Below are 26,906 nucleotides of genomic sequence, written 5' to 3'. Positions count from 1 at the left end.
CCTGGGAAGTGTTTGCTTTCCTTGAGGGAGGAGGAGTGTCTTGTTTGACCTGCTTCTTGTAAGCAGGAGGCCTGGACACAAGGTCGGCAGCAATGGATTCAGGTGACGCCTCACTGCCAGGTTACTGTGTCACCTGGGGCAGGCTTCTGTCCCTCGCTAAGCCTGTCCCCTCATCTGTCATGGGGGTTGACACCACCTGCCCAGGCATGGGAGGGGATAAGGGGCTCAACAGGCTCTGTAGAAAATAAACGAGGTCCTGTCTGAGGCCAGACTGGGAAGGACTCTGACAGCTGACCTCCCGGGCGGGTGTGTTCTGTGGTTTCCCTGTGGGCAGAGGCTGATGCCCAGGCCGGGGGCCCCTTAGCCGTAAGTGGTATCTCTCTAGTTTCAACCAGGTATGAGGACTGTCTTGCTGAAGCCTCACAAAAGCCCTGAGCTGTCGGCACCATCCCCACATTAAAAACGGGAAGCCAGAGACGCAGGGGTGTTAAGAAACCCTCTGAGTAACACACCTAAGTGTTGGGGGAGCACACGGATCTAGACGGTCTGGCTCTGGAGCCCAGACTCTCGGCCTGATGATGTTCTTCCCCCTTGACTCTGAGCCCCTTAGCCCCCCAGCAAGGGAAAAGGCCCCAACAAGGGGCTGGTGCCGATGCAAAGCCCACCAGGGAGGAAGTTTCCAGGGCATGCGGGCACCGGCAGAGACCCAGGTTCTGGCTCTGCCTCTGCCACAAACTGAGCCGGGGGCTCTGGGGAGGTGACACCTCTCTGGACCTCTCAGAGGCAATGGATCGGGTGCTTCACAAAAGCATCTTGCCAGTGTTGGGCGTGGCCCCCATCATCATCAGTGGGTAAGAGGGTCTTCAACCTCCACCCCAGTCCTTCTACCTCCTACTGCTAACCTCTCAGAGGAATACGAGCAGATACCAGAATGTCTGATAACAGAAATAAACCAAAACAGCCAATTGTCTCTTCTTTCCAAAGCAAGGAAACACGAGTCCTTCGGGGAGATTTGATGGGATGGCAAAAGGCCTGGAGGAGAGATGGCTGGACAGGGGACCGGGGTGGGCTAATCTCTTAGCCACATGGAGGTGGGTACAGAGAGACTGGTGGACACACCACAGAGATGCTGGGGCCTTCGGCTGGGAGACTGAACCCCGAGCCCTCCTGTCCAGCAGGGTGGAGATGCCCAAGATAGGATGATGAAATTCCCAGCTGCCCAAACACTGCTGGAGTCGGGGCGGGGGGGACTGGCACACAGGTCCTATCAAAAGCATGCCTAAGGATCAATCTGAAAGAGGGTCACCCTGAGTGCACAGGCACACACACAAAACCTGCACTGGCCGCCTGATTCTTCCTCCAGCAAGGTCCAAGTCCTCTACAACCTGCTACTGCTTGTTCTGTCTTCAAGCTGGACAGGCTTCTGTGCACACACACCTCTCCGGCCTACTCAGTGTCCTCCGTTTCCTGACATCTCTGCTCTTGACAATCATTGCACAGCCTTTTCAGGCGGGGCTCCAATCACACACACACCCCTCAGAGTTGCTTACAAGCAGAACGTTTCACGGACAGGCATAGGGTGCAGTGGTGAAGAGCACTGGGCCAAGGAAGCTGACCGAGGCTCAAGCCTTACGAGGACAGGCATGTAGCTAACGGTGTGGAAGCCTCAGTTCCTGCATCTGGAAAAAGGGGATGATAACAGGGCCTCCTAGGGTGGTGGGGAAGGCCTTTAAACTACCAGGCCACACACTTGGGAGTGAATAAGACCTCACCCTACATCCTAGGGATTGTTATTCCTGAGAGACCCGGGGGTGACCCCAGCGTGTGGAAGTGGGCAGGAGGAGCTCAGGGGCTAAAATCCTCCACCGCTGCAGAGACCCAGAGATGAGATTGGGTGCAGGCCCAGCCCCAGGGCTCTGGAGCAGCCAGGATGGACCGAGCCCCCAGCCTGAACACGCAAACCCTTCCCGATGGACCCTGATCCCTGGAGACCTGTGAGGCAGCAGGGTGGGGCTCCAACTGCCCACAGTAACTGATGTTCAGGGGAAGGCGGAAGAGGGAGCTGGTCCTTTGCTTGGCAGGCTGCTTATTTTGGCCTGGGCAGCATGGAAGGGAGGGGGTGTGTTTGGGGGGGAGATGCAGGCCTGGAGGTGGCCTGAGCCCTGGGTGACAGGCCTCCATTGCCCTGGCTCTCAGATGTGCCCGTTTGGACCATCCCTACTGACCGTTAGGGCAAGCGTTCCTGCCAGGACATGGGGGGGGGGTTGGCAGTTATTAGGAGCAGGCAGCCAGGAACTGGAGGTGGCTCAGACTCCCTGGGCTCAGGAAGCCTGCTCTGGCGAATACCGGAGTCCACAGACAGGCTGACCAGACCAGCGCTGGCCCGGCGGGGGTGGGGGTGGGGTGGGGTGGGGGAGGGCAGGCACTTTGAAACGCAAGGAGAAAACGCCAGAAAACCTCCACCAGGCCAGAGCTAATCAGAGGGGCTAGTGGTGCAGGGGCCACTCTGTGGTTCCTGCTACACCAAGAAATGACTCAGACTTGCTCTCTGTGTCTGCACTCCTGGCCAGGATAACGGACGCCCAGAGCAGAAACTGTGTGCACACAGCCCCGTGGGGTCATCCCCGTGGCAGAGAGCACCATGTGGGGTCGGGGAGGCAAAGGTGGGGTTCTCTATGGCGTCTACCAGAGGAACTGAGGGCTTCTGCAGGGGAAGGGAGCTTTGGTGTCTAGTCCTCAGACTGTTCTCTCCGGTCTCTGCCCCAAAGTTGCCAAAGCCTGAGACCCACACTCCAGGGAAATTTCCCCTCTCATGCGAATCCCATGCAGGGCCAGCAGGGACAGACCTGGGACAGGGCCCAGCTCCTCTGAGGGGTTCTGATGATTTTAGGGACAAGTGGGAAAGCTACCTCCAGAGGAAGTGGGTTCACTCCAAGGGCCAGAAGTGGGGTGGGCACCAATCCCTGAGGATCCCGAGGCAGCCTGCTCCCCACATGTGCCTCATTTATTCCCCCTCCCCTTGAACCTGCAGGCCCTCACCTTCCCCAGTCTTGGAGGTGTTGATGTCTGAGTCATCCCGAGTACCATTCTGGGCCTCCAGGTAGGTGGCAGGGACCCAGCCCTGCTCCTCAGAGGTGCTCACAAACCACCAGCCTGCAGAGGAGACAAGAGAGAACACGGTCATGAGCGCCCAGTGGGATGGGGGTGGGGGGGGTGGGGGAGGGGACAGGGCACAGAGCCAGACAGCCTGGGCACCCAGCAAACGCCTGGCTCACGTCCAGCCTCAAGAAGCCTGAGCCACACTAAGAAGCAGCCAAGGCACTCCTCGAGAGGAGAGTGATCCACACTTACACTCGAAGTTCGAAGGAAAAACTTAACAATGAAAATGAAACAGGGGTATGTCCAATGTGTGAAAATCACCCTGCAGGAAAGGCCAAGGAAGCTCCCGCTAAACACAGAGACCATGCGAGGTCTCTGAAACCCAGAAGGACTCCTGGTGTGGCTGCGAGTCTGGCGTTCTCTGCTTTCAGACGGATCCAGAGATACATGCATCACGGTGACCTGCGGGTGGTCGCCGTGCCCCTTTCCCCATCACGGGTCAGTGGCATTTATACGTCGGTGCTACTCACAGCCGCCCTTAACTGTGTTGACATGTCAGTCACACTAAGTGGGCACTGCACCCCTGAATGACCCTTGATGGTCGTGGCCAAATGATAAAAGCTCACTCCTTTTCTTTCTCGTTCGTTGGTTAGTTCATTTATCATTTAAACAAATGCTGACTGAGCAAAATACTCTGAGCACCCAGGTCCCAGGACTCCACTCACTGCCTTCAGTCTCTTCCCAGAAGGTACTCTTCACAGGATCTTGTCTTTGCCCCCAACCCATTCCGATCCTGCTCTACCCCCAAAGCGATCTGGCACTGACTCTCTTTTTTGTCCATGACCAAGCTCTCTGTCTCCAAATATGGACAGTGCCCTGGCAAGAGATCCTGGGCTTCTCCTGGGGCAGCACGTGACCCCATCGCTGCCCAAGGCAGGGAGTGGCTGCCCGGGAAGGGGGACCACTGGGAGCCTCCCGGCTGCTCCTCACTGGGAGGTAGAGGCGGCTGCCTGAGGGACAGAGGAAAACAGTGCCACCCCTGCACAGGCCCTCGGCACCCTGAGACACCTCCTAGGTCTTCCACTAGGTCCCCGCTGCCCCATGGGAAAGGCCTGGGAGAGTGAACAGCCTGTGATCCAGTCTCGAATGCCCACCGCAACCCCGCCCTCCTGGGAGCTCCACCACAACACTCTGCTTGCAGCTCTGCAAAGCCCACAAGACGCGGTAACGTCTGTACGATACCGTGACGATGGATGTGTCATTACACGCTTGTCCCACACAGTACCGAGAGTGAACCCTAATGTAAACTACGGATCTGAGTGACTGGGACGTGTCAGCACAGGTTCATCCATAACAAGTTGAACCACTCTGAAGGGGGGCGGTCCCTGCATGCATGGGGGCAGGAAGCATACAGGAAACCTCTGTTATGCAGGTCAGTTTTACTCTAGACCTAAAACCGCTCTAAAAAAATCCCAGTTTTAACCAACAAACAGGAAAAGCCTTGGACGAGCGGTCTGGAAGCTCAAGGCCCAGGCCTCTTTGGCTCAGGGGCCTTTGTTGGGTCACTGTCCCCTCTGGAACCCAGGGTGGAGGCCTTCCCCCCTTCCATTCTCTCCTCTGCCAGGGTCGGTCTTTCCCCAGATTGGGATGGGTGGGGGGGGAGCACATGCATATCTTGGGCCACCGAGGGGGCTCCCGGGCGCAGCACTGCTATTCTCCTAGGAGCCCCAGGCCAGAGCCGTGTGGCTGCTTCCAAGGCGGTGGCTGATGGAGGCCCCAAAGAAACTGGAAGGCATCAACTCGCAGGGGTCTTTTCCCCTTCTCTTGGCTTCTGGGGGAGCACTCTTTGGAATTCCAGCCGTTTCCGCCAAGAAGCACCAGCCCCGGGGGCTCTTCCACAGAGCCTGACCAGAGGCCATGGAATAGGGTTCCCATCTCATAGAGCTTTTCTACCACGAAGGTAGCTCTGCCCCTTTGACCGCAGGAGTGGGCGTGCCCGGTCATCTTCTGACGGATCTGTCCTCTCCCTGCACACTGTAACGGTTCTGGGGCTTTCTCAAGAACCGACACGGGTGCTCTAGCGATCTGAAGGCTAAGTCCCCTGTAAACCAGGAAATGCAGGGCTATGTGGGAAGAGATGGCCTGAGAGTGAAGCAGCATCACAGTGCAGAGATGGAGAAAGTCAGTCCTAATTAATATCTTTCGAGCTTCAGGTTCTAAGTGGGCTGAAGCTGGACCACCCTGTTGGACTCCCTAATTACAGTGAGCCAGTGACCTTCCGTGTTATTTAAGCCAGAGCAGGTTTCAGTCACAGGAATGGAGTGTCCTCACTAACGCCATCTCTACCCAGCAACCACCAAGGTTCACGACTGAAGGTCCGCCATGGTGAGTCAAATCTGGAGATGAAATGCCAAGTCCACGAGGCACCTGCCACCACAGACCTCAGCCGGTAGGACAGAGCCCTCTGAGCCACTCTCGGTAACCAGTACCTCCCCAAATTCCCACTCACCAGGATAACCTCCAAGAGCCCACAAAGAACAGTCACCATAATTGCCAACTTGGAGTCACTTTCGGGAGGGTCTTAAAGACTGAGGCTCTCCCACGCTCCCCAGGTCCAGGCCCCGACGCCAAAAGCACACGGGTTTTGGTCCCCATACCTCCAGGCCCTCACCGACCTGACCACCCCCAGTTCTGGCCCCCCAAAGCCAAGCCAAATCCCAGTGGGCTACAGACATACCCTGAAGGCCCGCCCTCAAAGAGGAGCTCTGCTTCCCAGGAGAGGGCTTCCCCAGGATGGGCCTGGGCTGGATCCAGGGATCTCACGGTCATTGGAAAAAAACGGGGATGTGCCCGAGAAACAGTGGAACTTGGAAGCATGTGTCTTGGTGAGAATTTGCCAAGATCCCTCCATTCGCAGCCCCTCCCAGCCTCTTCTATACCAAGGTGTGCCACTGCCAACTCCACCCTCTGAAACAATCCCTTTCTGTCTCCACTGGGAGAATATGCCCTTCTTTCTTTGTGTGAGCCGGGGCTTCCCAGGAAAGCAGGCAACTTGGTGGTCTCCTGGATGGCCGCAGTCAAAGCCTTCTGTTTCTGAAATTTGGGCTCCAAAGTCATCCTTAATCAAGGCGAAGGAGGCAAGCCCCTCTGTGGGCACCAGGAGGGCTGAGGTGGGGGGAAGGGGGGGGAGGGAGAGATTTTCTCCATCAGTCCCAACTGAGCTTGCCTTTGTCCTCAGATGGTGTGAAGTGAGTCCATCAGCCTACTGACCTCCTGTTTTCTCCCCCTCCCCCCAGGGCCATATTGGGGACCAGCCCCTGTATGGACCTTTTTTCCCCTTGTATCCAAGGGCCTCATAATCCCAGGGTTCAGGTCCCTCTTCTGCTGGCATTGTCTCCCCTATCTCCTTATTTCATCCTCCGAGAATCCTTCCTTGTACATCCTGCTCCCTCCTTCTCCCCCGAGTCCTTAACAGTTCTGCTGAGAACAGTGGCCTGGGCTTCCACTCCAGCCCTGAAATGTGCAGGGCTAGGCTGAGTGGCTCCGAGGCTCAGGTCTCTCCTGCCTCACGCCCTGCAGAGAGTTGCCTGTTGCTGGCTTGGCTGCGGGCACCTCCACCGAGCAGAGGAGGACAAGCTCAAACACCGCCCAGGTGGGCATGGGTGAATGCGGGCAGAGGGGCCCACCCCAGCTCCATGCAGACCTCCCAGGAGCCCTGGCACGGGTCACACGGTCGGGCCTCTGGGGGAGGCTCCCTGGGCCCGTGCCCACCCACGGCTGCTGACAAGCCTCTCCCAGAGGCCAGCAGCTCAGACGTCAGTTGCTGTAACTGGGGCTCCTGACCAAAGTCCCTGCTACTCCCCCAAGGATCAATTAGAGCCTGAACCCCTGGGGGTGGCCCAGCTGGCCAAGAGGGCTCAGGCATCAGCCAGCCCTATGGGACTCCCAGGCTCACCTCCAGTGCCCATGGCATCCTCTTTCCCACAGAGGCGGACAGCGTGTGGGCTGCACGTGGGGGTAGGTATGGACAAGGCTATGTATCTTTGAGTACACGGGAGGTGCGTTATGCCCATGTGCATATCCACGTGGGTGTGTGCATTTGTTCTTGTGATGATGCTTATGGTCAGGTGCTAACTTTACATACGTTATTTAACCTTCAAGAATCTTGTGCAGTGTTACTGTCATCATCATCCCCACTTTACAGATGAGGACATTGAGGCAAAGATGATGATTAGGAAGAGGCAGAACTGGAACCCAACGAACCCAGGCAGTCGGGCTCCAGGAACCACATTCTTAACCACCACAGAAGTGGATAAGGAATTTATCTGCCTTGTGTGCACAAGGGTAGAGGTGACTCCTTGAGCACGTGTGCCCCGGGGCGCTGGTATGTGATACATGTCGCCGCGTATGTGATTTGTGTGTGTACAGGATGAGCAGAGATGCGGGGCTGTGTGTGTACTTGAGTGTGTAGAGGGGAGGGTCCTTTGGAAGTAGAGGGTAATAACTAGGGATCTAGGGTCAGAAAGACATAAATTCAGGTCCTGGCTTGCTACTTCTTGTGTGATCTTGGGCAAATCAGTATATCTTGCCGAGCCTCCGTCTCCCCTCCCTGATACGGGGATAATTAATGGCGCTTAGCTCCTAAGGCTGTTGAAGTGGATGAGATAGAAGTAGCTTAGCTTGGGGCCTAGCACAGAGCTGGAGGTCAGAAACCTTGAGCTGTTACCAACATGGTGGTGGTTGTTCGGTATTCTCCCAAACTAACCGTTAGCACCCGGGGTAGCCAGGTGGCGTCTTTGCCTGCAGAGTAGATCAGGAGACACTCAATACAGCTTGGCGAATGGAGTGTGAGTGAGTGAGTGAGTGAGTGAGTGAGTGAGTGAGTGAGTGTGTGTGTGTGTGTGTGTGTGTCCATGTAGTTAATCTGTGCAGTCTGGGGGCTGCCTTCAGGGGTTCCAGAACAATGGGAGGAGTGACCTCTTACTCTTTCCTTAGCTGATGCCATTCGTGATAGCAAGCATGATGGGAAATGGGGCCAGAGGGGAGGGGTGTCTAGGGTTTCCCGCCTTGCTCCATACATGTCAGGGTTATCCTCAGCCTGGCTCCTCACACAGTCCCCCGGAACAGAGGGCCTACAGCTTCCTCTCGCCTGTCCTACCGCCTTGAGGGCAGAGCTGAGCTTGCAGCAGGCAGCCAGGCAGATGAGGAAACTGAGGCACAGAGCCTAAGTGCTGGAGCCAAAGATCTGAGTCTGAATCCCGTCTCTGCCACTTCCATGCCCTGTTGCCTCAGGAAAGGGACTGAACCTGCAAAAGGACTTCATCTGTAAAATGGTAAGACTACCATCTGCCTTGCAGGCTACTGGGAGGATGGAGAAGACCGAGAACATCACAGAGGGTCTGGCACACAGGTGCCCCCTAAATGGAAGCTATGAGCTTTACCGGGGGACTCAAGCCACAGAATGTGGAAGGTCAGGTGGCCGGCACTCACGGATGCCCAGGGACCAGTCTGAGTCACCTCGGCGTTGTTCATGTCCCCAGGAAGGTGGGTCCACCACTCCCAGCTGGCCTCTGCTAGGCTTTCCCATCCTCTCAGCCTTCGTTCTTGGGAGAGGAAATTCACTGAGGTTTCATGAGAGGAACTCATCATTGGACTGATGAAGTGGCCAGAGCTGGGCTCAGACGGGGATGGCTGTTCTGCCTGGCTGCCAAACCTGGCCTTGCCCTGAGAAGTCAACCCTTGTTTCTAGGCAAAAGGGGAAGTTCTTTTTTGGAAGGAGGTGGGGAACAGAAGATGGCAGAGACCTCCCAGAGGGCCTGGGCTGGCTTGGAGACCCCTCAGCAGACCCCTGCACTCCAGCCTGGCAGCCGGGCACCTGGGGTGTGCCCTTATGCCGACATGTCTCCCCACCCCCCGCAGGGGGCAGGAGAGGGGCTACCATGCCTGCTGCTTTGAGTGGGAAACTGCAAACCGTTGCAGAGGGGCCCCCGAGAAGGGAGCCCCCCCACACACACACTGGATGTGCAGGAGAAGCCTACATTCTGGGGGCTCTAGCTGTGATCTTTGGAGCTAAGTCCCCAGACTGGAGAAGCTATCTGGGAGAATCCCTAGTTGGCCAGTCCCCTGAATGCTGCCTGAGCCTGGTTGTTCCTTCTCCGAGGGCCATGTTTCCACACGTGCCAGAAGAATGTAATTCAGCCAGGCTGGGCAACAGGCTGGGACCCAGCCTTCTCCAGAGGGCAAAGGCCCAGAAAGAACAGCAATGTCACTTGTCATAGCAGCCAACACTGCTTGTGGGCCTCAGTAAGAACCCACTTCACAGTGGCCCAGGGGCTGAGTGGGGAGAAGGCCACCGGGGCAGCCTGGCCTGCACCTCCAGCTCAGGGCAGGGAAGGGGGACCACCCATCTTAGGCGGGGAAGGGGATCCCCAGCCCCAAGAGGGAAAAGCTCAGGCCCAGAAGCCAGACCCTCCCTCTTCCCTCAGCCCCAGGCTGAGCATAATCCTCAGCTGTTGGGCCAGTTTCAAAGCCCCCTAAAATGGACTCTAACTGGGGCTTGGCACACTGGCACTGGGGGAGGGACAGAAAGAGTGGGAGAGGAGATGGAGACACACAGAGAGACAGAGTCAGAGGTGGGGACAGACAGAAGGTGGGGATGGGAGGACCTGGGCCAGGGGCCGGGGCCTTAACCTCCCGAAGAGGGGGCTGAGCCTGGCCAAGGCCAGCTGGAAGTGACGGGCACTCCCAGGCCACAGTGGTCTCCTTAACGGGAGAGGATGCTGAGCTCATTAGGGCCAGAGGAGGCCAGCTGTACACAGTTAGGATGTTAATCAAGTCTTCTGAGGTCACAGCTCAGCCTAGGACAAAACAGCTGGTGGGGGAGTCGGACCCTGCTCCTTCCTCTCACTCTGAAGTTCCCCTCTGTTCTTCAAGGTGTTGTCCTCCAGGAGGCCTTCCCTGACTGCACCCCCCCCCAATGCTACTGGCCCTGCTCACCCCAGGATTCAGCCCATGGGCACTTCTTAGTCCCTCTTCCAAGACCTCAGTTTGGATCCTGGCTTCACCATGTCCTAGCTGTGACCTGGAGAAGGCTGCTGGCCTCCCCAGGGCCTCATCATACCAGGATACTAGGATCTGCCTATAGGGCTGCCTGACATTGGGGACACGTGGTGTACTCAATAACCAAGTGCTTACCAAGGACCTGCGATGTGCTGGGCGTCCCAGACATGGGGACGCTACAGAGCACACACAGGCCTCAGGCACTCCTCCCCACCTCTCCCTACCCTGCACACAGGATGGGCCTAAGTATAGCCAGTATACTGGCATTGAGGCCGGCAGGAGAGGGCCGGGCTCCCCCCAACAGGGTAACAGGCAGAATGAGATTCCGAGTTTGGGAGAGCCCAGCAGACTTTAGGTTACTTCTGGTCCTTGCTTTTTTCTTTCCCTTTCCTCCAGGACCTTCCCAGGGTCTGACACCGGTTAATGCAGAGCGGAGCATCTGTGGAGTACTCCTGCATGCCCAGGCCTCAGCGAGGGGAAGGGTGTGCTGGCAGGGCAGGGGACGGAGCTAGGGACAGCAGAGGCATGGTCCCAGGCCTCCAACGCCAGCCTCCGGTCACGACGCGCACTGGCTCCAACTCTGGCTTCTTTGAGGGGTGCTCTGTCCAGGCCGTCCCGTGTTCTTCCCTTGCAGTGGTTTGGAGAAGGGGAGGTGGTGAGGGTTTATGAGCCCTGAATGGGGGCAGGGGTGGTGCCGAGAAGGGGAAGGGTGCTGAAGGGGGCCTGGCCAGGCACCCGGGACAGCGCTGCCCACTTGGCCACCCCACACCTGGCACAAAGCTGGGCCCTAAGGGACTGCTTCTGCCCTGGACCTGCCCTGACCCCTTTGCCATGACCTTGGGGCAGATCTGAGGTTTCTACCAGGGAGGGACCAGAGACACTGGAAAGGCTGACTGCCTGTAATCATGCTGTGCCTTTAAGAACAACGAAAGGCAGCCCACCCTCGGCCAGGCCTCCCCTGGCCAGAAGGCTCTGTCACTGGGGCCTCCTGCCAAGACACACTCCAGCTCACAGCACGCGGCTGCCTCGATCCAAAGCAAACAGGAGCGGTTAAGGGCTCCCCCAGTCTCTCCCAATGCACCCCCACGGCCCCTGCCTTCCTGCCTGACCCCTTCTTCTTGTTCCGTCTCTGGCACCTATCCCTGCTCTGCTGCCCATGGCCTTCCCTTCCCCCAGATGGGGCTCTCAGGCCACCGGGGCCCCAGAGCCTTCCCTGGGCGCCTGAGGCCTGGATTCCAAGACCATTAGCACAGGCTGCTACGTCAGTTTGGAAGGCTCCGTGGAGTCCAGGGCAAGAAGACAGCAAGCACTGGACTGCTGCCACCCCTCCCCCAACTCGGATCCAGCCTGCCCACCTCACTGGATGGGCCCAGAAGGCTGAGGCTATGGGTGAGGCACCCAGGAGAAAGCCTGACTACTGAACGTTCGCAAGCAGAGAGGGGGCACACGATAAAATGACGGGTAGGAGAGAACCATGGTTTTAAGCAAGGACTCTAGAGCCAGGCTGCCTGGGTTTCAATCCCAGCCCTGCTACTAAGTGGCTGTTTGAATGTGGGCGACTGCCTCAATCTCATCTGTAAAATGGATCTATAGCAGGTCTATCTCCCAGCGTTGTACAGGTACAGGAGTTAACCTACAAGAAGTGTTCAGAATTGGGCCTGGTTCCTAGCAAGGCTCACCAAAGCGCTATTATTAAAGTTGAAGTGTAAGCTGCAGGGATTTTTAAGGGAAGAACCATGAGCTCGGTGCCCCTCAGTGACTAGTGGTAGGGCTGGGGCCGGGCAGGGAGGCAGGTGGGTCTTGGGTGTCTGGAGTCTCAAGGACAGAGTGTCCCTCAGTGTCCCTGTCATTGGCCCTTGACCTCGGCAGGTCTCTACTGAAAGCGGAGTCCGGTTCTGCGCCTGACACAGGTACGGGTGAGGGGCCGGGTGGAGCAGAGAAGACAAGATGGCCAAGGCCCTTCCAGGAACAGCACAGCAGGCTGACCCAGACAGCCCGGTGCCCCAGGTGTGGCAGTCGTTGCTACAGTGTTTGCTGAAGAACTACAGACATCAGGGGTGAAACTGAGTAGCCAGGGAAGAATTCTGAGTCCTGAACTGAACCTCAGATCTAATCTGGAGAGGAGGGCAGGGAAGGGGCATCCTGGTGGGGGGAACAGGACAGGCAGAGTGGTGCGAGCACGCGTGGCCCAACCCAGTAATGCGCATGATGCTTCAGGGTGCGGGCCCTGCCAGATGAACTTGAGAGGGGTGCTCACCTTCAACGTCACAAGGGAGGGGCGAGCTTCTGAGAATCCCATCAGGAAGGTTACAGCCTCACAAGCGGATGCCTGAAATAATGCTCAGGGTAACAGAAGGGGTGCTCCCCTGTCCCAGGCAAGAGCATGAGGTAAGCGGAAGCAGACCGAGAGGGCACAGCACTCTGAGGCCAACTCAAGACGGGAAGGGGGTCTGCTGGACTCCTGTCCACGGCCCAGCATCTTCTCTCAGGCAGCAGGGCACCCACGCTGGAAAGTGCTGACTGGGAGGGGGGTGGGCCAACGGACCAGGGTGGGGATGGAGGTCGCACTGAGAGGCTGCCCTCCACAAGGTCTCACTGGCTGGTGCTGAGACAAGGTCCGGAGAGCACTTGACAGAGAGCCTGCCAGGCCACCAGCAGGGGTCCCGGAAGACACGGACATGGGAGTAAGGCCAGAGGACACAGCACGGGCGAAAGTGCCAACTTCCAAAGAGGAAGGTGAATTCCACAGTAGAGATCGGCAACCTCAAGGCTGGTTCTGATGGAGTGAAACATGGAAGCCTTGAGGGATGGCTGGAGAGCCTGCAAGGGGGTTCTGAGCATTCCCAAGCCAGCGCTGAGCAGAAAGACACAACAGGAAGGAAGGGGGCCAGACCATGCTGGCTTCTGATAACGAGGGAACCGCTGGGCTGGCGGGTCTGGGATGTGTCATAGCTGAGCCATCCAGGCCTTGGGGCTCTCATGACCCCCCTGGGGGCGGCAGGGCTGCACCGAGAGATTTGCAGCTGAGAGCGGACCACTTCCAAAGAGCGTGTGATGATTCGCTGGTTACAACCTAGAGGGGGGGTCTGTCGGGAGCCTGTCCCGCTGGATGTTTTAATCAGTCCCAAGATGAGGGCAGCGGGGCTGAGCAGGGGTCACCATCGCACTTATTGAAAGCTGTGCCAGGATCAGAAGCTACCCCCCGCCAAAGTCTGAACAGATGGTAATGACAGGTCAACTGTGACAAGATGAAAAGGGGTAGATAGACCAGAGGACAGGCAATCTTATCATCTTATACTGTGCAAAGTTCTGGCATGAAAGGAGGGTGCTATTCACAACTCAGCCGAAATATTAGGTGCTAACTGGGAGTGTCCCGGGCAATTGGGTAGCGTGGGTGTGCCTACTTGATGGCAAGGATGAGAAAGGTACTGGGGTTTGGGTGGACTGCCAAGTTCCGGAGGTCCTCTGTCTCCAGGCCTGTGAAATCTTAGGCTGCATGAGGAAACCCCTGGACTGGGTGACTTACCCCAGGTGCCAGGCTTAGAAGGGACAGCAGCAGGATTAGTACCCGGGTCTGACTCCCAGGGCAGCAACCACACAGCTCCCTTTAAGAAGGACTCCAGCTGCCACTTCCTTTGCAGAAGACGACCAACACCACCTGCTCCATTAGTTCCCCAAATTTCAACCTGAACGATGAGCCAGGGAAACGTCTCCTCTTCTTGTCCATTCCATTAGTGTCTACAAATCAGACTCAGTTCTCATCAGTCATGGGTGTGGCTCACTCCCCCCCATTCCTGCCCTGCCACACCCCCAACCTAGGAGGGGCTAACAGGTGGTTTCAGGCCCCATCTCCAGGTTACTTCTCTCTCTCTCACCCTCCCTGAGCCCACATGGCAGAGCAAGGCAGGGCACTCAGGCTGATCGTTTTCTGGCACGAGATCTTACCCCAAGGCTTTGCCAGGAGAGAGTGACTTTGGATCAGCATTTCTCAACCTCAGAGGTCTCCGCACCCTGCAGGGCTTTTGTCATATCCTTGTGCTACGTATGTATACTGTGGTTCACAGAGTAAATATATATTTAAAGCAACAGCCTTTTTCCCCCCCTAACTTCAAGAAAATAATTCATTTAGGAAACTTCAGATCACCAGCATGAATAAACAGGACCACCAGCCCCAACCATAAAATTACAGAGAACAAAGCAATGTAGGAAATTCGAGCTGTGCTGGGTCTGCAAAGGGCTACGCCTATAGCCTGTTCCCCCTTTGTTACAAAAAGAGATTTACTGCAGATGGGTCAAAGACAGTGGACCATCAAGCTGAGGTAAATCAGAAGCCTTGGACAAGAACGGGAACAGGACAAACTCCGTTCACTGTGTGTTGCAAAAGTATTTAACACTCTCTCTCTGTATCGTCTTAAGTCGTGCCATGTACCATGGTGTTGCATGGTCAACATTTTTAGGAAGCCCACTTTGGGCTACAGTGATATTTGGTCATTCAAAACGGCTGAAGAAAGAGGCTGAAGTGTCCTTATTAGTGAGACGAGAGTATGACATAGCATGTGCTAACCAGGGTTGTGGTGAGAAATCAAGGAGAAAAGAATGGAAAGCACCTAGCAGTGTGTCTGGTACTTTACATGTGTGTTTCCAGTCTGGAGCGAAGAGCGGAGGGAACCCTCTGTAGCTGCTACCCGTCACTGGAAATATGAGCAGTCCTCTGTATTTTTACACTAGCTTACTTCAGTGCCTGAGAAGTATAGATGTAGGAGTTTGTGTATTTTTTTCCCTTTTCTCTTTCTGCCAACAATGGAGGCTTCTTGGCCCCAGAACTGAGTTGGCTTTAACTAAAAGCCTTAGGCTGACAACCATCCCGTCGCTTCCAGCTGAGTTCAGCCCCTCTTCAATTGGGGCAAAAATAAAACGGGGGCGATTTCCACTTTAAAGACCATCTCCATAAACAAAACAAACCCACTCCACAATTTGTCTAGGGCATTCCTCCCTCCAAACCCTCCTTATTTAATTCCTGGGGAATTTTAAATAGGGGCCTTGCAACATTCTGTACCGCCTGACGTCAAGAGCTCTCTGACAACGTGGGTTTCTCGTCGCGGTGTGGGGAGCAGCCCCACCAACACGGATGCTTTTCCAGGCTCCTTTCCCAGTTGGGATTTGGGAGCCGCTGGTATCACTCTCGAAGACTGGGGGGAAGGAGGTTACCCAGGAGTGTCCCGCTTGGGGTCTTCTAACTGCATTTCCCGAACCTAGGGCGTTAGTGAGTGCCAGATGTCGGCGCAACCAGCCAAGTGGTACCTGTCCCGGTGTCCGCTTTAAGAGAAAAATGGAACTACTTTGTTTTTTCAAAAAGGCATTTTCCTATACTACACGACGAGGAAAGCCAATATCCCTTGGTGTAAACAGAAGATAACCGGAAAAATGCATACACTGAAACGATGCTATAGACTTCCACTAAGATAATAAGACGAGCTCGAGGCAAGACACTAAGTAAGGCTAGGGCCAGATTATCTAACAATGAAACCAGCCGGCAACAACATCCGCAAACGTAGAGGCCCCAAACAGACGCTTTGACCCAACATGGAGTAAAAGAGAAGTCAAAGTGAATAACCTTCTTGTGACAGGATTCCATGCCATTTAATGCTGTGTCCACCACACGTTTCTAGGACCCCACTCTCTGGGAAACACTGAGCTCGCAGAAGGAGCCTCGCGTTAAGAATATGCAGCCCCTTGATTCAAATCTAAGCTTGGCCGCTAGCAAGCTCTTGAGGTCTCATGCCAACCACTTACCCTTCTGAAACTCAGTTTCTTCTTCTGAAAAATGGAAACAAAGCCGCCTGGCCTCCTTAGCCCTAGAGAGCCACTCTGAAATAACAGATGGGAAAATGCTTTGAAAAGTCTGCGGGTTGTAGGTAGATGGGGGTGGAAGGGTTATTATTCCAAGCGATCTCAGGAGCCTGATGGACTCCTATCCCCACCCCACCGATACAACTCACTGCCCGGAATGGACGGTGGCCCGCCCCCCGCTACCAGGGAAGAGAAAATGAATACACCATTTCACTTTTTTTCAACCTTCCCAATCGCCATATGGGTTTCCAAATATTACCCCCATTTTATAGATCTGGAAACGGAGGATCAAAATGACCACATACTGTCTCCCCAATGGCAGAGTAGAATTTGAACACAAGCCTTCCATGCAGCCTGGGAGGAAATGCCCTCTATCTCGCTTTTTTTGTGTGTTTGTGTGTGCACACCCAGCAGACCCCAAAAGTGTGGATCTCCCGGATCCAACAGTTGCTGTGCCCAGGCCTCGTCTTTCAAAGAAGGGGCTCAGTAAATAGTTGAAAATGAAATGCCAGGACACCTAGGCATAAGACGTCCTCCTCCCTCCCTGCCTTCTCCACCCACACACTGCAGTCTCTCCTGCTTCCTTATCCTCAAGTAGCTCTCGAGTCCAGCTCTTGGGGTCAGTGCAGGGTCCGCGGTGGGCTTCTTTCCAGCACTCTTCCCTCTGGCCCGGGGCCTTCTGCCCTGCTCAAGTCCAGTAGTGTGAGGCAGCCCCTAGGTGGCATTCCCTCCTCCAGCCCCCCAAATTCACTGCTCATCTAGGAGGATTTAAATTGCCCACAGGGACCTGAGACCAAGAGATTTTTGTGGCTTATTGCAGATCTTGCCCAAGATTATTGAGAAACCTAACACTCCCACCCGGAAGCGCTCTCTCGCAGTCAGCTTGTATACCTGATTGGGCCATTTTCATTTGGGCCTCTCCCCTCACAGGAATGGAAGAGCAAAGCTCAGGGAGGTCCCACAGGCCAGGCACCAGGGACCAGCCCACACCCTGGGTGAGGCTCTTGGAGGAATGCAGAGGGCCGGGCTGCCACCAGCAGCCCTTCCCCAAGCCATTCCAAGCAGCCCCACTGGCTGGTGCTGGGACACTTGGAGTCGTGGCTTCTCCTTCAGAAAACACAAAGCCCTCCTCCTTGGTGGGCACAACGTGGAGCTCTGGAAGGGGCAGCCCCGCAGATCTGCTGCCTCCAACCCCCAGAGGGTGGGTGGGGAGAAGGCTATGCCGAAAACAGCTTCCCTTACCATGGTGCCCTACTCGGGGCCTGAGGAACCACAGAGAGCTAGCCAGGAGACAGCAGAGTGTACAGGCAAGAAGCTGGCAAATCTCCTGAAGCCTCTGGGCCTCAGCTTTCTCATAAATGGAACTCATGACACCCGTGCTTTATAGGGCAGTGATGGTGACTACAGGAAGAAAGGGGTTTGGCTCAGGGTCTGACACACAGGAGATGCTTTAGCGATCCCTTTCTCACTCTTCTTGTAACTTCTGCTATTAAGAGTCTGTAGAAAGCAGCAAATGGGTTAACTTGAGCCCGAAATACTCTGAGCCTGGGATAACCACCCTGTAGCCCCAGCCAGGCTTGTGGTGCTTTAGGAATAGGTTGTCCCTGAGCTTTTCCTATCCCGTTTCCCTTTCGGTCTCTCTCCTGTCTCTGGGTACCATCTTGTCTTGCTAGTTCCTAAGAGCTGGTCTAGTACAGACACTACTCAAATCCAAGGAGAAAAGGCCACACGCAAAACAGATATACCCTTAGCCCAGATGCCCCAGAGGTCACCCAGGTCCAGGTGTGTCATTCTAGACTTGCACAGTGGCTGGCCGGGCAGTATGACAGATACCCATGAGCACCAATCAATGCTGGAGCTCTTCCTACCTTTATCCTGCCAGTCTCCGGTGCCACCCGCCCCGATGCCCAAAGACAGTCACCCCCATGCCTCACGACACAGCAATGACCACAGTCCCCTCAGCTGGGTCAGAAGCGGGGAAGCTTCCCCATTAGACCACCAGCTCCATTATCAAGTCTTCCTCGTTCAGCTCTGCTTGTTTGCTTGCTTTGGTTTCTCCGTCCGCATGAGGGCCAGTCTCTGACCAGTGTGCCACCACGGGAGCTGGTGGCAGAGAGATGGGGTAGAGGATGGGAAGTCACTGACCCAGCCTGCCCTCCGTGGGGTCACTCTAATGACTTCAGGGCCCTTGGAGGACAGATTCCATCCTACAAGTGGTTCTCAGGTGGTGAGGCCTGTACAGATTCCATCCTACAAGTGGTTCTCAGGTGGTGAGGCCTGTATGGAGTAAGATAACAAATCTGGGGGTCAAGGTGGGCCATGAAAATCTCTGTCCGTAACAGAGTAAGTCTCGGCAGTGACAGGCCCAAGGCGTCTCAGCAGAGACTCAACCCTCAGCCATGGCAGGCTAGAACTACACTCCCCAGTAAGTGAGTAATATCATCATCGTCTCCAGCCCCCCTGGCTCTGGCCTATCCCTTAGCCTAGAATATGAATGTCCCACCCAACCAGGCTCTGATCCACTCGGGCTCCCCAGCCTTGAAGCCACCTCTCGAATGAAGTTTCTCATCCAAGGGCTTTGAGGGGGTGGGATGGCCCCACGGAGGCTGAGAGATGGGGGTATGGAAGGCAGGCTAGGACCCTGGGGTACAGAATCCTATCAGCTGCCACAGCAGGGCCAACAAGATGCTCTGGCCCCACCAACAGTGGAGGCCCTTGAAGTCCAAGGAGGGGAGTCTGTATCTGGCTGCACAGTGAGGCAGAAGAATGGGGTCAACGCTTGTAAGAGAGGCGCTGGGGCAGGTGCCCTGGGTGCTCACTCTCCCTGCGCAAAGCCCCACGGACGAGGTCAACTTCCTTCCTCCCCCACAGGGAGCAGTCAGTTAAAATCCTGCCCTATTGGCAAGGAGGTCTAGGTGTCGGCCGATCCTGGTTCTGCTCCCATTACCAATGACGGGGGGAAGCACGCCCCTGATGGTGTCCCTACTCCAGGGAGCAGTGTTATTTATCTCTAAGTGTGAGGGACAGATCTGATGTTCACCTAGGAGGTTCTGGTTGAGGGAGGGGAGAGGGTTGAGACGTGGGTCCCCCAGGGCTGGGTGGGGGCTAAAAGCAGTGAGAGCTCCATTAGTTTCTTTCTTTCTTTTTTTTTTAAAGCTGTTGTTGTTACATTCCCACCTGCCCCCTCCTCCCCACACTGCTCGGTACACAGCAAACATGCAGAAAATGCCAGCTTACATATGCAGAAGGGTCAAGGACACTTGGCTGGTGAGCAAAATGGAGGTGAGGATGCCCTAGGTAGACAAGAAAGACCCTGGGCTTCTCCGGTTCACCCAAGAAGAAACCAGCCAGGCAAACCCCTACCCCAACATCAGCAGAGGCTGGGGAAGACCTCCCATCCTGGGCCTTTGAGACCCCTCGCTGCCTTGAATTTTGGCCTCTCTTTACATCCCAGAGCTATTGCTTTCACAGGTCTTGTTTAACTTGAGAAGGACAGGGGAGGAGGGGCAAGGAAAACTGCATTCTTCCCCATCAAAGCCAAGAGTCTAAAGTAATACTTCTGGTTGTAACTGATCCTGGCCTGTTTGTGATTACGGCCCCTTGCTTGCTTTCTGGCAGGATGGCCCTGGAACCCGGCAGCAGGCTGAAGGGGAGAGACACCCTCGCTCACTTGGATAATCTTGTCCTCGCCTTACATGACCAAAAACGTCCATCAGCCACTGCTTTCAGCAGTTCTCCAGGGCAACTCTTCAAAACATTTATTTAAAAAAAGGGGGGAAGAAGCCACCCCCCAGCCCCAACCATGAAATTCCATAATACTAATCATATTCCTTCTGTCACCAGCACCAGCCTGGGAAACACAGCAGCACCCACAGTCCCCCTGGCTGATGCAAACTGAAGGGGACAGGGAGGATTGGAATTGGAGGGATCGCATCACTTCCTCTTTTGCCTATCGCCCCTCCCTTTTATCAGGGGAGAAAAGACACACACGCACACATATACACATACACCCCCCTTCTGCTGCCATAGCACAGAAACGGCTCTGCAAAGCTCAAGACTTTCTCAACTGTTCTTTCTCCGGAAATTTAATCTGCGAAGCACTTGGCCTCACAAAGCCCATTCCAAAGGTGTCCAGGAGCCCATGAATCCTGTGATCATCATTACAAACCCAGCAATGTTTGCAGCCAGTGACCCATTTGGCTGCTTCGGAGAGCTGGCTGAAGGCTTGCCAGCATGGTCATATTCCCCTCACCTGCTCCCTCTAAGCTGAAACTGACTTTTTCTCGGAGCCCCGGGGGTTAGAAGGGACCTTAGAAGCTCTGGAACTATGGAGATGAAAGGCCTGCTTCTTGCCTGGCTTTGGTCAAAGCGCGGTCACGGGAATGGGGTGCTTGGTATCTGGAACACAACTGTGGGCACTATCTTCACTTCCCATCACATCTCCATTCTCTAAGTAGGAAAGATGATGCTCAGAGAACTAAAGTGACTTGCCTGAGGTCACCTGGTTAGTGGGTACCTGAGCTTGGAAACTAGATTGACCGGAGATGATCTTCTACAAAGCCTGGCATTCCTTCCATGAGGGCACACCGCCGCCTGGCCCATTCCTGCTGTGCCAAGTGCAATCCCTTGACCCAGTGGCTTGAGTAAGATGTGGGTGGCTGGAACTGGGGAGCCCCCCCAGAGCACGGAGCGATCACGTGGCCCGGCCAGGCCTTGGACAAGCCTGTAGCCAACACTACAGGTGCTGGTGCGGGGCCCAAGACCCCAGGCCTTGTTGTGGATACATCCTGATCACAGCAGCTCAAAAGATGGTGAGCACACTGAGCAGAGAGAAGGCTGGGGCCTTACAAGAGCACCAGTTAGAAGTACAAAAAACAAACAAGAAGAGAGAGTGTCCAGAAACCCCGGGACCGGAGGCCTTGGCCAACCTCAACAGCAGCCTCATCACCTTCTTGGGGGGGAATGAAAAGGGTGAGAAGGCACAAGCCTCTGGTCCGGGGGGGGACCCGCGGCCAGCCAGGGGGACAGCCCAGCGAAGGGGCATTGCTAAACGGCGGGGAACCTGTATCCTCAAGTTGGGGTATCTGAAGATGATCTTGCAGGAGAGAAGTCACCATGTGTGAAAAATCAGTCTGTTTGAATGTATAGGGGTACAGGGTCGGGGCTGTGTAGGAAGCACCTCTGAGTCTGGAGCCTCCAGGTTCTACCTTTAGCACCAGGCTGAGGGGCCAAGGTCGGGGAACCTCAGTCAGTTGGGGGCAAGTTGGGATGTGCCCAGCCTTGAGAGGGTGGCAAGGCCTCAGGGAGGCCGAGAGATGCCAGGAGGCCTCAGAGACAGCTACCTCTACAGCAATGGTCCACAGCTGTGCCACAGCCTGGCCCTGAACTCGCCATGTGACACTAGGTGGGTGGCTTCCCTTTTCCAGGCTCTGTTCCTCCTCTGACAAAGGACAGGTTGAGGCAGATGGTCAGAAATGTCTCCCTCAGCTTGGTGGGAAAGGAAGGGGGAAAGCTCTCCTTCACCTGACATTTGGGGCCCTTGAAGGCCCTTGACACACCTCCTTATCCTGCTTGCTGCTGGATGAACACCTTCTCGTGGGCCGCCTCAGACGCTTGTCTGCCCTCTGCCCTCATCATGCCCTCAGCCCTGCTCACAGGGCCCCGGGTAGCAGGTCTCACAAATGCCCCCAACCCATCTACCCGTCCAGTCCAGCCCTGGCCACGGACCAGGCTGAGCCAAATGCTGGAACATGCACACAACTCTTCTGCAGGAAGCTTCCCTTTTGACCACTTTTCTCCTATCCCAGCCAGGGCTTTAGCAAGACTGACCTCTGTTCTCCTGCTCTCTGTGGCCTGGGGAACTCACACAGCAGAGCACTCCAGGGCTTCACTGTCTAAAGAAGTAAAATCCACAAGCACGAGATACGCAAACATCCAGATTTCCAAACGCTGGATAAACAGCATGTGTTGGAAGTCCACACCCCGCCTCCCAGCTGTGCAACCTTGGCGCAAGTCACTTCACCTCTCCGGGCTTCAACTTCCGCCTCTGAGAGACAATGTCAACAACTGCCCTTCGTCTTACCAATAGGTTTTACAAACTGCACGGTTCTATATCTTGTGAAACGTAAAATATTCTGATTCAGAAACGAGTCCCATTGAAAAAAATGTCCCAAATCCCCTACTGGAGGGCAGGCATGAGCAGGCAGTCCCCAGGTGGCCTTAACCTCTTCAAGGACACCCCTACTCACCCGGCCCCAGCAGGGTATGAAGGAGAACAGACTTGCAGGCTTCAGGCCACTGTGTTTAGAATGTCCCTTAAAACACAAGGTTCTGGGACGTGGTGATCGAAGGGCCACTCAGGGCAATGCTGATGGGCCAGATGTAACAGGAGAAAGGGATCTGTGCACCAATTTCAAAAACCTACTCGTGGCTTGTTCACTTTATGGCCAGTCCTTGGCAGACTCTTTCTCTTAGTTTGGCTTTCTCTCACCTCCCACGGAGCCTGGGCCACTTCCCCATAATTTAGTCCAATAAAAGCTTAGGGGAAGCAAATATATTTTAGCATGAGCCTAAAAAGTGCCTGCCTCAGAAGGGAAACGTGGAGTTGGGACTGAAACAATTAAATGAAACAAAAAAAAAAAACCCCCAAGAATTCCATATAGCACATTTTCAGTGTAGGTAGAAATGACGCTGGGGGTTACATGAGCCACAAGCCGCTCTCCACTTCGTCCTAGTGAACACCGGCTCCCACCAAGCTTCACAGGGCGACTGGTTTAACTGGGTCACCCTGGCTTTCCCCTGTGATGAGACCAGGGAGTGCGGGTCAGCACTGGGAACCCAGAGGATGAGGTTATGGAATCTGAAAAGATGCTGAGAGAGAGGAGGGCGGTCAACCCCCGCTACCACGAGCGGTTACTGGAAACCCAAGGGCTGAGAATGTAGTATCACACAGCCACGGGGTCATCTGGGGAAAAACCAAGGGGCTATTTCTCAACCCAAATTCCCTGAGGTCCTGACAAATTATACTCCCCAGAAAGTGCCACAATCGCAGGGTGGAAATCTGTGATGTAAGGGTAGAGGGAATGCTGTGTGGGGAGCTCTTTCCCTGCACTTTAGCCACGCAGGGAGACCTGTCACTTCTACCAATGACAAAGGCCGCGTACGTGCGTGCGTACTGGGAACAGGCGGGGGGCATCTAGTGGTGCTTGCTCCCTGGGCCCCTGGGCTGGGGTACGTCCGGGGAGGGGAGAGAGGTCACCTGTTGGCTACACTGCAAGACTCCTACCTGGGATGTGGTGCTTGTTATACCTAGAACCACACACCTAGGCCTGGTACCACCTGGCCTCTCCTACTTCTCTATGTTCACCGCCACCCTCCCCAGACCAGCTGGGGCCTTTGGTTCTTCCTCTGCTCACTGAGCTCCCGGCATGCTCAGCAGGGAAGGCCTTCAGAGAGCCCTTCCCTGGCCACGCCCCATCACCTCCTCCCTGGCTTATTCACCGTCGTAAGGGCCCTGTTTCCTGCACTGCACTTTTCAAAATCTCAAATTATTTTCCTGGTTTCCTTGTGACTGTCTCAGCACTCCATGGGAGCCCCAGGGGGGTGGGACTTTGTGGGCCTCATCACCTCTGACCCCAGCCTGGCACTTAGTCAACTAATACGGATTTAGGGACGACAGATCATGTGAAGATTAGCCTTGCTAGGGTCTGGGCGCTGTGTGGTTTAAGTGTTCCCTTGGTGTCCAAGCCCGGAAAAGCAGCCTTTTGGAGACGCCCGTGAACAGACTCAGTGTAAGCCTATTTGCCCCCCAAAACGGAAGGCAATCGGTGCTGCCCTGAGGAGCAGCTGGCCTCACTCTGGCACTGGAGCTGGACTGCCAAGGTCACCGCTAAAACACCCCCTTCACTCAGAAACGACTGCTCAAGGGCAACTCAGGACAAGCTGGGTCCACAGAGCCAGTGTGAGGCTGGAGCGACCAGCCACCCCGCTTGCCCCACCTCAGCAGGTGGAGGCAAGACACGGCGGTGCCCTGGCGGCCACAGTACCGCCCGCCCCCGCCAGCTCCCCAGCCGTCCGGCCGCTGGCTCCAGGCAGGTGGCTGGTCCCCCACCGCGCTCAGTGCGACAAGCCCTTGGACTCCTCCCTGACAACAGCCCGTGCCGATCTGGCTCGAGGAGAGAGCGATTTCCAGCTCTCAGAAACACCTTCTCCTGCCGCCCCAGCCAGACCCGCTTGCTTCAAGTGCCACTGTTCTCACGTCCCTCACGGCCCCCTCCTTCCTCCCCGCTCCACTGCGGCCCAATGTCCAACTTTCTTCATCAGGGCACACCTGCTAGAGGCGGCCAGACGCTTTGCCTTGCTGTCTCAGCCCCAGCAGGTCCAGCCCTCCACCTGGTATCCCCTCATGTGGACCAGGAATTCCTTCGCCTATCTGCCTATCAGGGCCCAGCTCGATGCCTCCAACTCCTCCAGGCAGCCTTCCCTGACTCTGTGAGTCCCCCACCCCCCCTCATGTACTTCAGCTCTGTGCCATGCAACAGAGCCACGGAGTGATGTCAAGCCAGCATGAGGGGTCACGGGTGAGCCCCTCCTCTTCCCTCAGCCTTGCTCACAGCTCAAGACCCTGTGAGGATACTGCCTCTGGGTCACCAATGGGAACTTGACTTTCGTCTCCAACTCTTTTCCTGTCACAGGCTGGGGCAAGGGCAGCTACCCAAGCAAGGGCTGCGAAGGCGCAACTCTGGTCTCCAACATGGTTTGGGGGCTTCACTGCCCTGCAGGAAGCTCCCCACTTGCCCTACCCACCTCACAAACCAACAGGGCTGAGAGAATCCTCAGACACTACTGAGCACAACCCATTCTTTGGCCAGGCAGGGAAACGGAGGCCATAAGAGGAAAACTGGCCTGCCGTGGGCCCCCAGATCAACCTTTGGCAGAGCTGCCCTCGTCCAGCGGTCTTCCTGGCGACCACCATGTCCTGAGCATTTACTGCGTGCCAGGTCCTGCACCAAGCACTGAATTCCTTCTGAATCGGCATAGATCAACCCTCTGGCTGTGGGTACAATTATCCCCATTTTACAGGTAAGGAAACGAATGCTTAGAAGCCCCAACTAACTTTCCCAGGCTCGCCACTAGCAAGTGCCAAGTCAAGATGAAAACCAGGCTTATCTAAGCTGAAGTCCGTATTTTTCTTCACTAGGCTATCCTCAGTGTCATTCTCAAAACAATCTCTAGCCTGCAGTGAATAAAGCTGGGCTAAGGGGCCCCAGGCAGAATTACTATACCAGCTTCTGCTCCAGGATTTATGCCCTGTGGCCCTTTCCCTTCCAGCCAGCTTCATGAAGCGGAGAACAACTGCATGCCAGAGATAGTCTTAGACCAGAATGGACTTTGGAAATTGCTGATTAGGCTGACACAGTAGGAACATGCCCGCGCTATACTTAGGAAGAGAAGAGAGGTCAGAGGGACCAAGGCTGTCTGACAGCTGGGACAGCACCTCATGGTGGCCAGTTACCACATGCAGATGGCGGCTGGCTCAGTGGAACCAAAATCTTAAAAGGCTGTGGCAAACCTAAGAGTGTTAGTTCACTTATCCACAATGCAGGCTACAATAAACCTGCCCTTCTAGAAACAGCCTGTCCTGTCTTTATTGGGATAGCTCTTTTCTAGGGTAGCTCGGCAGTCTGCATTAGCCATCAGGGGGTTCCTTAGTAAGCACATCATCTAAGCAGATGACACAGAAGCTACCTCAGAGAAGTCCACTGAAGACATGGTCAAGTCTGAGAAGCTGCCCCAGCCTCACAATACAGTCCACCCCTTAACTACCCAGAATGCTCACATCGAGGCGAGTCTAAGCTTCATAAAGACAGGAACGTTATGGGTATGCACCCAACCAGCATGGGGCCTGGGACAAAGGAGGTATTCAAGAATTGTGAAGTGAGGGCGCCTGGGTGGCTCAGTTGGTTAAGTGACTGCTTTCGGCTCAGGTCATGATCCTGGAGTCTCAGGATCGAGTCCCGCATCGGGCTCCCTGCGCAGCAGGGAGTCTGCTTCTCCCTCTGACCCTTCCCCCTCTCATGTGCTCTCTCTCTCAAATAAATAAATAAATAAATAAAATCTTTAAAAAAAATTGTGGGGGCGCCTGGTTGGCTCAGTCCGTTAAGCCACTGCCTTCAGCTTCTGTCATGATCCCAGGGTCCTGGGATCGAGCCCCACATCCGGCTCCCTGCTCTTCAGGAAGCCTGCTTCTCCCTCTGCCTCCCGTTCCCCCTGCTTCTACTCTGTCTCTCTGTCAAATAAATAAATAAAATCTGTAAAAAATAAAAATTGTGAAGTGAATGAATGGGTGGATAAATGAATACTAGATAAATAGATTTCTCCTTTATAAAAAGCCCATGTAGAACCAGTTACAACAATGTTCATCAGGAAATACCAAAGTAACAGAAGAGATACATCCCTCAACGTTAAAAGGATTCCAACACACAAAAACACATGGCTGGAGAATGGATTACCTTTGACAGTACAAAATCATCATCACGACACACAAATCTGAGAGAAAGCTTATGAGTTTGTCTTCTCTGTCAAACAATAAACAGTTACATTTGATGCCTCCTCCAGAAAAGCCCATGCAGTGTGCATCACTGCCCCCTTACACTGGTGAGGAAACCGAGGGATTCCTACATACATCACAGAGTCAGGGTAACATTAGATCTTAAACCTAGTGCTCAGATTCCAGATTCTTTGCTTCTCCACTACACACATAGCTGCTAAACAAGTAACATAGTTTGCAGCCCAACACGTTTTTTGTTACCCCTCCATATCTCCTTTCTTTAAAACCTGCTTTCCGGGCGCCTGGGTGGCTCAGTTGGTTAAAGCGACTGCCTTCAGCTCAGGTCATG

General features: G+C 55.1%; 1 protein-coding gene across 4 annotated transcripts in view; it reads right to left on the bottom strand.

The window, feature by feature from the left end:
* Positions 1–26,906, bottom strand: part of SH3PXD2A (SH3 and PX domains 2A) — a 235,606-nt gene that overhangs the window by 25,640 nt on the left and 183,060 nt on the right. For all 4 annotated transcript variants that reach the window (XM_073904239.1, XM_073904238.1, XM_025880796.2 and 1 more), the window contains one exon: positions 3,040–3,153. In XM_073904239.1, coding sequence (XP_073760340.1) covers positions 3,040–3,153 — 114 coding nt within the window. The remainder of the gene's footprint in view (positions 1–3,039; positions 3,154–26,906) is intronic.

Source organism: Callorhinus ursinus, unplaced genomic scaffold (assembly GCF_003265705.2).
Source record: "Callorhinus ursinus isolate GAN/ISIS: 27379988/994484 unplaced genomic scaffold, GSC_fseal_2.0 scaffold20, whole genome shotgun sequence".
NCBI lineage: Eukaryota > Metazoa > Chordata > Mammalia > Carnivora > Otariidae > Callorhinus > Callorhinus ursinus.
This window is presented reverse-complemented; position numbering and strand designations above follow the sequence as displayed.